A 15,278-nucleotide genomic window follows, 5' to 3' on the forward strand; every position below is an offset into this window, starting at 1 on the left:
ACGGTCTCCAAAAAGCAAAGGTTACACACTAACATTCCTTCCCCCAATCCCACCTGACTGCAAGGACGTGGCCGGCGCCGTTATTGACCCTGTATAAATAGAGGCACTGAATTATGTACACTGAAGAAGATCATGGCCAATCCCAGCCGAACTTCTAGTTGATTCTTTGTGCATTTTCACTGACTTCGGTCAATTACGGAATAGCAACCATTGATATGTGTAGTCAGTCTAAGCTAAGCTAAGCTAAGCTAAGCTTACCGGAAGAATTGTTTGCGCAGGAATTCCTCATATAATTATTTGTGCAGTTTCTGACTATATTTTCTGGATTAAGGATTATTTAGAGAAGTAAATGAATCCCTATAGATATACTTGTAGCAATCGCAAGATAAATGGAGAATCTATGAAACAACTCCTCATAGAGAATTCTAGTTGAATGCTTGGAAGAATTCAGATAAAATTGAATATTGAAATTATGGGCAACCTTCGGCATGTTTCCTCGAGGAAAACAATGCATCATACCTGTTGGAGTAGATGAGTATGTCATGGTCAAATTCTTGGATTTTTTGCGGTAGAACTATTGAAAACTCCCTCTATTGAAGCAAAAATTGTGAAATCTCTGTAAGAATTTCTTAACGTTTTTGTCGAGGAAGAACGTTCTTTTTCCTGGAGGAATTCAGAAAAAAATGTTTTATCATGAAAAATCTCTGGAATTAAAAAAAAAAAAACCCAGAAATTTCAAACTTGATGGGCAACAATTCCTTGCCAATGCGTTGAATCAACTTCGAATAAAAAAGCCTTCTCCATTGGACCCGGTTCTCGGTAAATCGCTTCCAGTCGCTCTGAACGTTAAGCGACCTTAAATCCTCCTCAACTGTAAAAAGCCATCCGGTGCCTGGTCTGCCACGGAGACAATAGCCTCACCCTGGTTCTCTGTTGAATATTAGTTTAGCATAAAGTTCCTCCAACATGCAAGCTACATGCTAGCTCACCACAGCCTGCCGTGTTTTATACGCTTAACAATATCCATTTCTCTGTAGATTTGGTATAAGTTGTGATTCATGCGACGCCGCCAGATGCCATTCAGCAACCGGAAGAATTAGAGTCTTGTACATCGCGAGTGTGGTCTTTGTCTGTAAGCTGCTGGGCTTTAGCTGGTTATGAAGTCTGTAAAAAGCACGACTCGCAGCTGCAATATGCCTTTTTACCTTGCGAGTAACATCATTATCGCAAGTCAAGGTACACAAACTCTTCAACTACTTCAAAATATCACCACCTAACACCATCCCACTACCAACATCACCTATGGGCCCATGGTGTCTAACAGCGGTCATGTACTTTGTCCTTGTGGTATTAATAATGAGCCCAATTCGCGTTGTCTCCCTTTTATAAGGCACGTAAGCCTCTTCCACGGCTCGGCGATCAATCTCGATTATTTCGATATCGTCCCCAAAACCAATGAGCATATACGAACGTGTGATGGTAGTGCCGTTCTTATGCACGCAAGCTTTCCTTATTGCTCCTTCCAAGGCTATGTTGAACAACAGGTATGTGAATCTACCAGCTTCAATCCGTCTAAGGTTACTAAGTATGTTGAAATCTGCTTCGCAACCCGTATACTTGATTTCGATCCTTTCAACGTTGCACGAATCAGTCTAATCAGCTTCGCCGGAAAACCATGTTCCATCATTATTCCCCACAACTCGATTCTTTCCACTGAATCTTACGCCGCACAGTGCGTTGCGCCATAGACAAAAATCAAATTTCAAGTTATTTTATCCGGCGATAATAAGTATCCACAAGTGTTTGTAGATAGCATTCGATTTTGAAACAAATATTTATAAGCTATACAATGCACTAAATCTACTACAACAAGCTTCGAAAATGACAGATGTCCGAGTAGCAGAAAAACTAAATTTTGTCGCATGTTTTCAGCAATCCTTTCAACTAGCACGGAGAGTGTTCAAACCAATCTATTCATTCAAAATCTCAAATAGAACATGGCTGAAGGTTGGTAAAGGGTATTTGATGTGATAAGAACACCAATTTTTAATTACAATATGAGAAATCGGCATGTTGAGTTGGCTATGAAATCAAACTTATGAAATACTAATATGTAACTTTGATTATCGATTCAAAAAAAGTTCCACCGAGTTCCACCCTAAATCACGCACAGACATATTTCTTTGACTGTCGTCTAAGAGGTCTGAAAGATACAGCTTCGAGATTTGAAGTATAAAAATGTGTTGTTTATGAAAAAAAAAAAATCGAAAATCTTGCAACGCTTTGTGGTCTTGGCTCAACCAAACATTACACCGGAGCGAGTTTATGCTTAAAATAATATATTTTAAATGTGGTTTCCAAGATTTTACCTATTTTTTTATACAAAACTGAAAAATTGAAAAAAATAACTCGATTTTATTGCATGAAGGCGTATAAGTCACTTTTGCAGCTACGAGTGAGAAATACCGTACCGTAACATTTATTTCCACTAGACTTTGTATCCCTTGACAGTTACGCATATTGCCCCAGACAACCAGAATGCACATATAACGAAATCACTTTTTGCGTTATGCGATGCTTAAATGTGCAAAGTTTCACGTATAAGATGCTGCGAAAAGGCCTTATGCGTACAAAAGTGGAGACGATATACGTACATATATGATGAAAAATAGCATGCTATGCGAGTGTGCGGATTTGATTGCGAATTAATCTGAACTCTTATACGACTTGATTTATCATAACAAAAGAGATTTGACAGGTGCTACGGATTGATCCGACTTACTTTGTACAAGTATACGGGACGAAACGAATTGTACATATGAACTCATAAAATAGCGTTTAATGCGAGGAAAAGCATCGATCAAACGATTTCATCGATTCTACCCCATTACCCCGAAAGCCATTTCCCCGAATGCCGCTACCCCGAATTCCATTACCCCGAATGTACCATTACCCTGAATTCCATCACCCCGAATGCTATTTCCCCGAATTAACAACATGACGATATTGATGACGATGGGTAATGTCATTCAGGGTGATGGGATTCGGGGTAATGGCATTCGGGGTAATGGGATTCGGGGTAATGGGGTTGAATCGATTTCATCCACCATATAGTGCGGGTGTGATGCAACGTGTATAAATAAACGACTTTTCACGTAAACCGTTATGCGACTGCTGGTTGTCTGGGGCGACCTCAACTGTAAGGTCGTCTCCAGTGTGGTGTACTAGACTCGACTTTTTAAATTGATTGAGAATATGTGCAGAGTGATCAAAGATTATGATGATCAACGTATAGAGACACAAAGATTTACATTCTGCGTTCGGTGTAATGTATACTTAAATACTGCTGCTGTTCATTAGTTTGAAATCGTTTGGAGATTTCATCGTGGTGAAATACCTGACGGATCTTCATGAGGGATTTTCAACTACAAGCCACAAGATCATCTCTAATCAGATTAGATAAGAGAATGCAGAATATAAGTGAAGAAAAATAAAGAAAATAGTGAAAAACACAAAACAAAAGTAATAAATAATAAATGTCACACTAATAATAATTAGATCCATTGAACATAACAAACAAACACCAAAGCAATTCTCCACAGGGATTAACCTTTCCAGATAATGAATAGTCTGAAAAACATTGGCCATCTATTTCTATAGCCTATGATACCATCAGGACATTGCCAAGAAGAAGTTCGTTCCCCATTTGCTAATGAACAGACATAAATAAAGTGGAACCAGCGACGACATGGCACTGCTCGGGATGGCAAATAATTAGAACGATGAAACGTAAAATCGCACAACAACAAACTAAACCGATTCCGCAGCCAATATAGAATATGGCAATGGCTGGTCCCCGCTTCTCGTTCTGGGACGACGACGACGAGCGGAGAATATGATATATTTTATTTCATCTCTTAATTACCTGGGATAATCTCTTCTGATCAGATTAAATTGCCAACGGCAGCAGCACAAGAGCAAAAGAGAGAGAGAGGGAGGGGTGGGGAAGATAGAGAGAAATTGAATTTTAATAAAGCATAACCACCGGCAGCAAAGCGTTCCATCTTGTTTGGAACCCAGGAGGATGCCAACACCAATGAAGGTCGAGGTATTGTGTTGGCATCAATCCCGACCAGAATCACATAGCAAGATTATAACCCACTTCTATCAACAGCAGTTAAAAATAACAGAAGATGATATAACTTTGTTATAAACACACGTTGGTTATTTATAATATTCAATGTTTTTCATTGTACCGTAATTTCGGGTGAAATTGATCATTTTTCACGGTTTTTCTAGTCTGTTTTCTATAATGTTAACAATGCCAAACAACTAAATGCAGGAAAACAAGTACGAAGGTGAGCCTCATCGACTTATGTATAGAAATTTTCTAACAAATGTCATTTTAGTGTTAACAAATATCTCTAAAATAAAAAATCAGAGGATCTCATTTCGGGGTGAAATTGATCACTTGTCAATGCCATTGTTGTTAGTTTTCAAAACAACTCTACATGATAAATTTGAGCTCTCTGAATCCGAATATGCTTGTCAAATTCTTAACAATGCAATATTTATATAAATAACGAATAGTTAAATTTCGAGAAATACGCGGAAAATATAATATGAGATAATTGGTACGAGTTTTGATAATTAAATCTGGTTTGGAGATACATCTCAAGCATACTCACAAAGGTTCAGGTTTATACCATGTTCAAATCCTTACTTACAAATAGAAGTTCATAGGTGTTTGTCAATACTGCACCGTGCATGATTTTAAAATTTTACATAATTTTCATAGTAATACACATTTTTTAACGCAAAAAACTTCACAACACACAATTCGACAATAGTTACAACAAACAACGTTCATTTACTGCAGCTTACATTGATATTTGTGCTCTATTACGAATGGATAAAATCGTGTGATACGATGATCAATTTCACCCTTCTGATCAATTACACCCGATTTTACGGTAACTTAATTTGCAATAATTTTATTATTTTGTAATAGAGCGGTTCCACGCGAAATCGTCCATAAAATGCTGAAATCTGACTTGTACCATTCCGATTTGGATGAAACTGCGCAGATATATTAAGTATATGAGACGAACATTATCTCATATAATTGGGGATCGTTTAGAATCGAGAGTAACTTCTGATAAGGTCGTATGTATTTTTGGCACCACCATTTAAAAAAATGTACCTCGGAAACCGTTTGTTATAGAGAAATAGTGTCTGAGGAGGGATGGTAGACAATCAAATAGGCTTTGTAAAAAAAATATACACTGAAAAAAAAAACTTTTATTTTTATGAAAAAATCGAAATTAAACCTTAAAACACAAATTGCAAAAAATAGGTATCTTCGATTTTTTTTCAAATTTTTTCTGTAAAATTTCAATGTAAAACCAGATGTTTTAAGCACAGTTTCAACATGGTGCAATTTAAAATATTTTTTTTTCTAAGGGCAACTTTTGGTGTATTTCTGAAAATTCAATTTCTGGTTATAGAAAAGGCGTTTTGATGCTGTAATATGATTTTTTATCCAAAAACAATTCAAAATTCTAATATCAATGATCTTACCATAAGTTACCGCTTCAAGATATTTGGGATTGAATTACAGTGAAACCTCCATGAGTCGATATTGAAGGGACCATCGACTCATGGAAATATCGAGTCATGGAACAGCAATCCTTTGGAAAGCTGTTTGAAGGGACCATCATAGTAACCATGAAATTTTGTTTCCAGTATGGTTCCATGAGTCGATATCGAGTCATGGAACATCGAATCATGGAGGGATCACTGTATATTAATATCATAAAACTTAAGAAAATACGCCCGTTTCTTACATTATTCCAGATGCTCCATCAACAATATTACGTTAATCTCTTCCCACATTAATATCCCATCTACTTTTTCTTTGACATTTAGACGGTTGGATGAACTGTTCGAAAGATACAGGATGATTATTGGAATATTGTTGAGAATTAATATAAGTATTACTACAGACAAACAGACGTAACACTGGATAAATTTCCATCGCCCACGAATTTAACGATCAGTTTAAAATACAACAGTTGTCAAGTTCACAACCAGAGGCGCGCGCGTCGCTTTCCTTCGTGTTTGACATTTCACACTACCGCCACCTGTTGGACATGTGGCACAAGAAGTTATTTAGTTCAATAAGCTCACAAGATGGTGGTAGTATTTGTGGTCGAGAGAATTTTGTGAAAAATGTTCTAGGTGTTACTTCTGTTTGTCTGTGGTATTATGATGGAAGATGATAATATGAATGATGTTAAGGAGGGGAAGAAGGAAAAACGCCTTTGTTTCGGCCAGGACGTCTTTCCCTACGTTGTGTTATTACGAATGACGGACGACGAGAACAGAAGCGAAACACTTTCTACTCTTCTACTGATTTATTACCACCGAGAGGCAGCGTGCCTACTCGGTGGGGGAAACGATACAAACTACAAATCTTACATGCTAATGCGTGTGCCTTATATAGGCCCACAGTACGGATAGACAAAAAGCGTTCATTTCCCGCTCATGCTTCCCTTCGCAGTTTGGCGCGATGTTGGATTGGCGCCAACTGAAGAAGCTGCACGCTGACTGGCAGTGGAATATTCCACTGCGCCGATGAATGGCACAATAGGTAGCGTCTCTCTCTCCACACGCTTCAATTGAGCGGCAACTAGCGATGACGCGTCTGTGATGAGCGCGAACATACTCCCGCCCGAAAACGAATGTTTTCAAATTTGTTGTGGAGTAGCTTGCTGTTGGTTGGGCAGGGGAGAATGATGATGATGGTAGACGGCGATCGATACTGGCTCACCGTAGGTAGTACGCTCGGGATGGTGTGCTGTTCAATTTGCTTGCTTGGCGATGGAAACGATGCGGGCTATTTGGATGGTGATCGCCGATCGATGCCTGCTATTCTAGGTAGGACTTTGGCGATCGTGCGTGGTCCATGGATTGCTTGCTTCCCTGGATGATTCACTTGAATGGTTGGTTGGTTTCGCTCACTCTAGGTAGTCCATGGGGTGCTTGGCTCGATCGTTCGCTTCAATGGGTTGGTGGCTTGCTCTGGTTGATCATCGTCGCCCGGTTGAATGGATGATCGGTTTGACCGTTGCTTGCTTCGATTCGATGCGGTTTTGCTTGGATGATGCGATTTGATGATTCGGGTGATGATTCGTTTCGACGATTCGAGGTGATGATTCGAGGATGCACTTTTCTTTGGATGGGCACTACGGCCCGGACGGTGGACGCTTCGGTCCGACGAATGGACACTTCGGTCCGACGGGTGGACGCTATGGTCCCTCGGGTGGACGCAGGGGTCCAACGGGTGGACGGCGAGGTCCGACAGGTGGTCGCTAGGGTCCCACAAATGGACGCAGGGGTCCGGTTGGACGGCAATGGTCCGGGATTGGACGCTATGGTCCCTCGGGTGGACGCTACGGTCCGGATAGACGCCAATGGTCTTACAGGTGGACGCAGGGGTCCGGTTGGACGGCAGAGGTCCGGGGCATGGACGGCAATGGTCCGGCAGGTGGACGCTGGGTCCCACAGGTGGACGGCGAGGTCCGGATGGACGGCAATGGTCCGGATGGACGCAAAGGTCCCACAATTGAACGCTACGGTTCGGATGGACGGCATGGTCCGACGGGTGGACGGCGGGGTCCGGAAACGGTATTGGCACCTCTCTTCTCCTATGATTCGGTGATCCTGGTCACGGCACCAATGTTTCGGCCAGGACGTCTTTCCCTACGTTGTGTTATTACGAATGACGGACGACGAGAACAGAAGCGAAACACTTTCTACTCTTCTACTGATTTATTACCACCGAGAGGCAGCGTGCCTACTCGGTGGGGGAAACGATACAAACTACAAATCTTACATGCTAATGCGTGTGCCTTATATAGGCCCACAGTACGGATAGACAAAAAGCGTTCATTTCCCGCTCATGCTTCCCTTCGCAGTTTGGCGCGATGTTGGATTGGCGCCAACTGAAGAAGCTGCACGCTGACTGGCAGTGGAATATTCCACTGCGCCGATGAATGGCACAATAGGTAGCGTCTCTCTCTCCACACGCTTCAATTGAGCGGCAACTAGCGATGACGCGTCTGTGATGAGCGCGAACAGCCTTTAAACTTCTTAACCTTATTTATTTATTCTCACGATTATTGTACATAATTTTAATATTTTTATTTGTTTTCATATATATTGGTATAGAACAGATTTTAAATGCCAACTTAATTGATTATGTTTTTACTTTTCTATAAACATTATAATAGCTTACTGCCTCATCACTTGAATACAGTTTTGCTGCGATTTTGTTTTCGGAAATGGGTACAAAGCAATGGAATTTCTGTGTTCCTGGAATTAGCTTCGCTTGTTGATGTATGTTACTTAGTTATTCTGATCCTTGTTCGTAATCTTCCTGTGACACATCATTTTGGAGGGATTGGTGGCGGCTAATAATATTGTTACATATTGTTATTGTTACTTCTCAACAATTCGTTTATTTGTGTAAGTGTCAAAGATAAAGTTGATGGGATATTATTGCGCATTTCATTCACCACTGGACTCCACAGTTAGTTTTTATAAGGGAAGGAAAATAAAAGTGCGATTCTGCATCCAATCTTGTTGATGTCTTCAGCGCACTCATTCATTATAAATCGTAGAATAAGTGCGCTGAAGACACCAACAAGATTTGATGCAGGATCGCACTTTTATTTACATTCTCGCACTTATGAAAACTGACTGCGCAGTCCAGTGGTGAACGAAATACCCAATAATGTGGGAAGAGATAAACGTAACATTGTTGATGGAGCATCTGGAATAATGCAAGAAACGGGCGTATTTTCTTAAGTTATATGATATTAATATAATTCAATCCCAAATATCTTGAAGCGGTTACTTATAGGAAGATCATTGATATTAGAACTTTGAATTGTTTTTGGATAAAGAATCATATTGCAGCATCAAAACGCCTTTTCTTTAACCAGAATTTGAATTTTCAGAAATACACCAAAAGTTGCCCTTAGAAAAACTTTTTTATTTTAAATTGCACCATGTTGAAACTGCCCTTAAAACATGGGATATTAATGTGGAAACAGATAAACGTAACATTGTTGGTGGAGCATCTGGAGTAACTTATGAAACGGGCGTATTTTCTTAAGTTTTATGATATTAATATAATTGAATCCTAAATATCTTGAAAACGGCTAGTTTTAGGAAGATCATTGTTATAAGCATTTTGAATTGTTTTTGGGTGAAGAATCATATTACAGCATCAAAACGTCTTTTCTACGGCCAGAAATTGAAATTTCAGAAATGCACCAAAAGTTGCTCTTAGAAAAACTTTTTTTATTTTAGATTGCACCATGTTGAAACTGAGCTTAAAACATCTGGTTTCACATTGAAATTTTACAGAAAAAAATTGAAAAAAAATCGAAGATACAGTGGGATTCCGTTTTTGGCATGCTCCGTTTTTGGCATGCTCCGATTTTGGCACCCCCCGATTTTGGCAACAAAATGGATCCGTTTTTGGCAACATTTTTCAATACCATTGAAATTTGTAATTTTTTGTAAGTATTATCGTGTCTGTTGCTTTTGTCACTTGAATAGCATGTCAACTCCACACCGATTACATTCCAGATCTCCATTTTCGTCGATGTTTCCCCAAATCTCACCAACTACTAAGGACTCGCGTACGCGCTTATTTACTTCAGTCATACATAGGCAACGTGTCATGAGACCAATAATCTCCACCAGTATCTCAGCTTAAGACCATTCTTTTTTCATAGGCATTCATATTGAGTGACCAGCCCACTTGAGTCTGCCAGTAGGTGATACAATAAAAAAACACTGTTCTTCCACTTGTTCTTGTGGGACTTTTCGGAAATTTGCACGAATTCATGAAAATATCTGCAGATTCCAAGTGGACACTGAGAGCTTCATGAGGAGTCGTTAGAGTGTTTAACTGGTTATGGAGGATTATGTCCAAAATCTGGTGATTCCTAATACACTCTAGGGCGTCTTGTACATTTTAAGCGGGATAATGTGAATTTCTAGTAGTATTTTTAATATTTTCGGCGAAAGCTTGAGGATTTTGAAAAGGTTCCCAGAGGAATTTGAGGTGTGCTAGTGGTAGCCTTATAAAAAAACCTTTTATTTTTTTTTCATCGGAGACTTGAGAATTTACGGCAACATTGCAGCGAAATTCCAAGATGTTAACTCATAGCAAAATCCTTAGCAATATCCTGAGAACTCTATGCGAGATCCTACGGATGCTTGGCAAGATGCTTCAGAGCTCAAGCATTTTTTCTGTAGATTTCTTATGAGAACCTGAAGATTCCTATAAGGTTCTTGAGGTTCCATAACAGGATCCTGTAAATTTCAGTTGATTTCATAAGGCAGTGCCAAACATTTATCAAGCTGAATTAAAAAATATTTCAAGTAAAAATTAAATTCTACACAATTACAAGACATTTATGCATCTTCTCATGTTTATGTTTGCCCTTTTGATACAGTAAACTATTCATTATAAAATGCTTTAATTTATCAGAAACATAAATTGAAGGAGCAATTCTAAACTTACCGAATTTTTCAGATTTTATGCTAAAGTCCAAAAGTTAAACTGATTTTAAATGTTCATTTAATTAGAAAAAAAGGTCATGCCGTTTTGCAATACCCAGCGCTTTTGATTCGCAAATACTTCTTTAAAAGAAAACATTTTTGTTTTCGTTTTCTCTCAAAGTTTTAAGAAAATGTCCAGTTCTTCAATAAAAGTCACTTATGCGGTTATTGGTTTTACAAGGCCCTCTTATACAAAAATTATGCATAAAGCTTCTAAAAAATAATTGAAGAAGTTGAGGCGTAAAAACGCGACTAGAAAATCGTTTGCCATATTTAATATTACGGAGCTATAGATTTATAGCATAGTATAACCCTTCGGGAAAATGCTTCGAAGTGAACCTTTTCGAGGTCTCAACGCCTTATGATTCCATAAAAATGATGTATTAACATTGTAATGATGCTTTCAAAACCAATAGTTGAAAAATAAAATTTGAAATATTGGTTCCGATTTTGGCACGGTTCTGTTTTTGGCAACTGAAAATTTCAACTTTCTTGCCAAAAACGGAATCCCACTGTACCTATTTATTGCAATTTGTGTTTTAAGGTTTAATTTCGATTTTTTCATAAAAATAAAAGTATTTTTTTTTTCAGTGTATATTTTTTTTTATAAAGCCTATTTGATTGTCTACCTACACTTTTTTTCATAACAAACGGTTTCCGAGGTACATATTTTTTTTAAATGGTGATGCTAAAAATACTTACGCCGTTATCAGAAGTTACTCTTGATATTAAATGGTCTCTCCACCAGTGGAAAAAACTTATTCTATTATATCGAAACTATGTGCAAAATTCCTTTTGAATCCAAGGTAGTCGAGTTTCATCGTTTACCGATTTGGCGTGAAACCGCTCAAATAATCATTGTTATAATTACACAGTGCAACACATGAAATAAAAACAGAGCTCTGTTTTCAGATCCCCAAAAGCACAGTTATACTAACAAAACCATAATTGGGGTTTGAAAGAATAATTTAGAATTTACAGTTATGTCCTATTCAATTTTTCGGCATGACTTTCCATGGTACGGCCATATCTCATAAACTCTTGGGAACTCTTTAATGGAACTATTATAAGAAATGTTCTTCACATCAAAAAGCTCAACATTTATGAACATGGCGTAGCGGTATTTTCATAGCTTCGTAGTGATTCGGTAAAATAACTCCGAAAAGGACAGTTTTCGTTTTTTTTTAAATTAATTCATTAAACGTTTATAATTTAGTATGACTGTTTGTTGCATTTATAAATTCCGAATAGCTTGTGAGATAGCGGTATTAACTCCAAATTTCGTTCTAAGCTTTTAAAACCCTGATAGAGTTTTGCTAGTAGGGGTCTGTACTTTCAGGATTTGAAGACAATTTTTTTACAATTGTTGACCTCGATAACGTTATAATCTTGTTTCTGCCGTCTGATCGGGAACACTCTCTCAGTTGGACTGGCTTACCGGAGCAGAAGCTACGTAGATACTTACCGCATCATCGCCGGATCCTTCGTCGAGTAAACCGGGACCTCGGGGCCCTGCTGCTCCGGGTGGCCCCGGTGGCCCTGGTGGACCATGGGGACCCGGTGGCCCAGGAGGCCCTCGTATGGCGTCGCCCGGTGGTCCCTTGGGTCCTCGCTCGCCCTTTTCACCCTTGGACCGGTAGCCGTACTCTGGTGGGGGTGGTGAAATCATCGGTAGATCGAACGAATCGTCATCGTCTCCGCTTGACTGCAATGGAAGAGAGAAAGAGAAATGGGATTTAGTTGTGGTGTTGTGACACATTTAGTACCTAGTGATAAACGAGTAGCTTACAACTGTAGGACAATTGGACAAAGGGAGATTTGATACAGAAGCTGGGCAATTCGTATATAGTATAAAGGGTTTCATATGAAAAGATAAAGGGAACTTCTACTGGTTATTATTTGCTTCTTCCCTGAAATTTATCTGTCTTAGAATTGATTGTGCATTACAACAGTTGCTGATTGGAGAGCTTTCTCAAGAGTTTGGTCATGAACAGAATATGAACAGATTACATACATGGCAACGTAACATATATAACAGAGCTAATATGGTAAGAACAACGATAAGTTTCCTACGGGACTAAGAATCGAAGAAATATATGATATATATAGGAAGATATGGATAGGATTTTTATTTTCTTTTGTAATGTCCTACACTTGGATACCTATCCGATAAATTACCACAAGTTACCATCCGATCGCCACTAAAGTCTGTTTCCAACATCCACGAAAGCAGCTGAATTATTTACCCGTTCGCGTGAGGAACATCAAAAGCGCAACCAGCAATCACAATCAGCAGCAGCAGTAGCGGTGGTGGCTTCCAGGATTTAATTAGGAAATTAGCAACGAAAATCGCGAGTCTAATTTACCGCCAATTTAATCCCATTTCGAATCGTCTCTGCTTGGCCCGTGTTAGCTAATGGTTGTTTGTGCTGCTCTTCCAAGTAAAACCCGCCCCACTTCCAGTCAGCAACAGCAGCAGGGAGGGCCATTTGCGATGGATGGCTGGATCATGAATTTTTAATCGATTATCAGTCGCCCTCTTCCTCGCAAATGGATTACACCATCGACGGTGGATTTTTCGCTTTTTGCGCCAGTGTTCCTTCTCTTTCAATTAAAAGTTTCAACAAGTTTTAAATGTTCTCTGTGCTCAGTTCTTGTACATTTCACTGTCTTTCGCAACATGGTTTCAATTGTTTGGTCTGAATAATATTTTTTTTCTTTCTTTATTAACGAGATTTTTAGCCCTGGGCTTGTTCATCTCGGGACCAACGGCTTTACTTCCCTTCCGAAGGAAGTCGTCACTGAAATTTTTAGTGACTATCTCGGGGATGGGATTCGATCCCAGGTCCTCGGCGTGAGAGGCGTGTGTTCTAACCACTACACCAGGTCCGTCTCCACTGAATAATATTGTTTCTCAAAATATAAAGAATTCGTCCCTCAAATAGTAAATATGTGTGTCATTAGCCGGTAAAAAAATAGTATAGCTACTCTTGCGTTTTGTTTACAGCCTAATTTGAAACTGAGTATGAGCATGAGCATGATTGACCGCCCCAGTTGCTACTCCGTTATTGCTAAAATAACTATACTTGCACAAAAAACCAACGGATGCTACTTTGGATAGTTGCGCCCTCAGTGTGCAAGTATTGGAGTTCTTATTCTGCCACGGTAAAAGGAAGCAAGGTATTATACTCCGAAAAATGACATTTGGCAGTGACATTATTCCTATCGTAAACTCTAACGAGTGCAAAAGAAAGCAAGGCCTGCTCTCCTTTACTATCCTCAAGGCCACATGCTTGACGATAGGAATGACGACACATGTTTTGATGGAAGATCGTTGTTTACACGTGGGAATAGCCTACCTTGTTGTGTATGCCGTGTTATTCTGCGTACTAAACAATACCGGCGCCTACTGCGTTTCAATTTAGGAAGGAATCTTGGTAAACAGGGAGAACAGGGAACAGGGAGAAAATGTTGACGTGTTACTCGCTTTAAAGAAGCCGTCGAGTCCTCTGCACTTCCACGAGAAAACACTGGCAGTTTTGTTACAGGATTCGTCTCATAAATAAACGCGACATACTTTGAAAAGCTGAACTAAACTAAAAAATGATCCACCCACATTGAACAGCTTTCAAACTAATTCCTTTTCGTTTTGCTTGTTTTTATTCACCAAAGAGTCACAATCTCTCGCATAAATTCCTGTGGCTTTTCCCTTCATTGTTTGAATTTTAATTATTCTGTTCCTTCCCTGCCTCATCCAGAGTAAACATTAACTTTTCTGTTGTCGTGCGTGTTGTTTGAGTTGGCACAAAGCCTTTCTTTCACACCATCCTCCCCTTCCCTTTTCCCCTTGGGGGGCAAAAGAAAATTTGTTCATCCCATTTCCAAAGAAAACCCCTTTGATTCCCACGGGAGCAATTCCATTCGATTGTTTGTTCTGTTACTTCATGGAGCACTTACGTGCATGTGTCGTCGTTTTCCAAGTTCCACCAAACTGAAGTGATAAGCGGAAAAACATGAAACTCGTCGGCATTAGTCACCGTGTGTAAGTCTGTGGAACCATGTTTTGTTCCGATGGTTTCTTTTTCCAGTCACTCAGTTATCGTCTTAATTTTCTGCTGCCATTTGAGATGAAAGCGGAATACGAACATGGCAACTGGAAAATCCTCCCACTGAAATCTGAGCAGCTACCATTTTTAATTGGCAATTTCGTGTCTGCTGTTTTATCACATTTTGACTAGAAATGGCAAACCCCGGAGAGCTCCATCATTGTGCCCGTTCTGATGTTGGCGGCGGCGGGAGTTGATTCCCGTTTCATTTTCTATGCCTCAGTGGGTGAATCATAGGGTGATCCATGAGATAAATTAAATGTGCGGTAAGTGGGCATGGACCAAGTGAAACGTGTTTTTTTTCTTATTTTATATTTCTACATATAAGATACAAATTCTTACCGAGGATTTGGTTTGCGATTCCGTGGAGTGGTTAAAAGTATTTTCTCGAATGTTTGTTCCAACAAGGCTGTTTTTTTATTCAAGTGTTTAGTCCTTGTAGCGTAGCTAGGGGGGTGCGGTAGATGCGGTAGGCCCCAGATTCGTAGGGGCCCCGAAATCATGGTGAAAATTTTTCATAGCAGTATCAAT

The 15,278-nt window shown here is 39.4% G+C and overlaps 1 protein-coding gene across 16 annotated transcripts in view; it reads right to left on the reverse strand.

The window, feature by feature from the left end:
• The window catches only part of LOC5574086 (collagen alpha-1(XVIII) chain), a 980,207-nt gene that overhangs the window by 142,420 nt on the left and 822,509 nt on the right, over positions 1-15,278 (reverse strand). For 14 of the 16 annotated variants that reach the window (XM_021840445.1, XM_021840452.1, XM_021840443.1 and 11 more), the window contains 2 exons: positions 12,107-12,346; positions 3,926-3,940 (listed from right to left, as the gene is read on the reverse strand). In XM_021840445.1, coding sequence (XP_021696137.1) covers positions 3,926-3,940; positions 12,107-12,346 — 255 coding nt within the window. The remainder of the gene's footprint in view (positions 1-3,925; positions 3,941-12,106; positions 12,347-15,278) is intronic. The other 2 variants (XM_021840446.1, XM_021840456.1) reach the window with 1 other exon arrangement.

This window comes from Aedes aegypti, chromosome 2, assembly GCF_002204515.2.
Source record: "Aedes aegypti strain LVP_AGWG chromosome 2, AaegL5.0 Primary Assembly, whole genome shotgun sequence".
Classification (NCBI taxonomy): domain Eukaryota; kingdom Metazoa; phylum Arthropoda; class Insecta; order Diptera; family Culicidae; genus Aedes; species Aedes aegypti.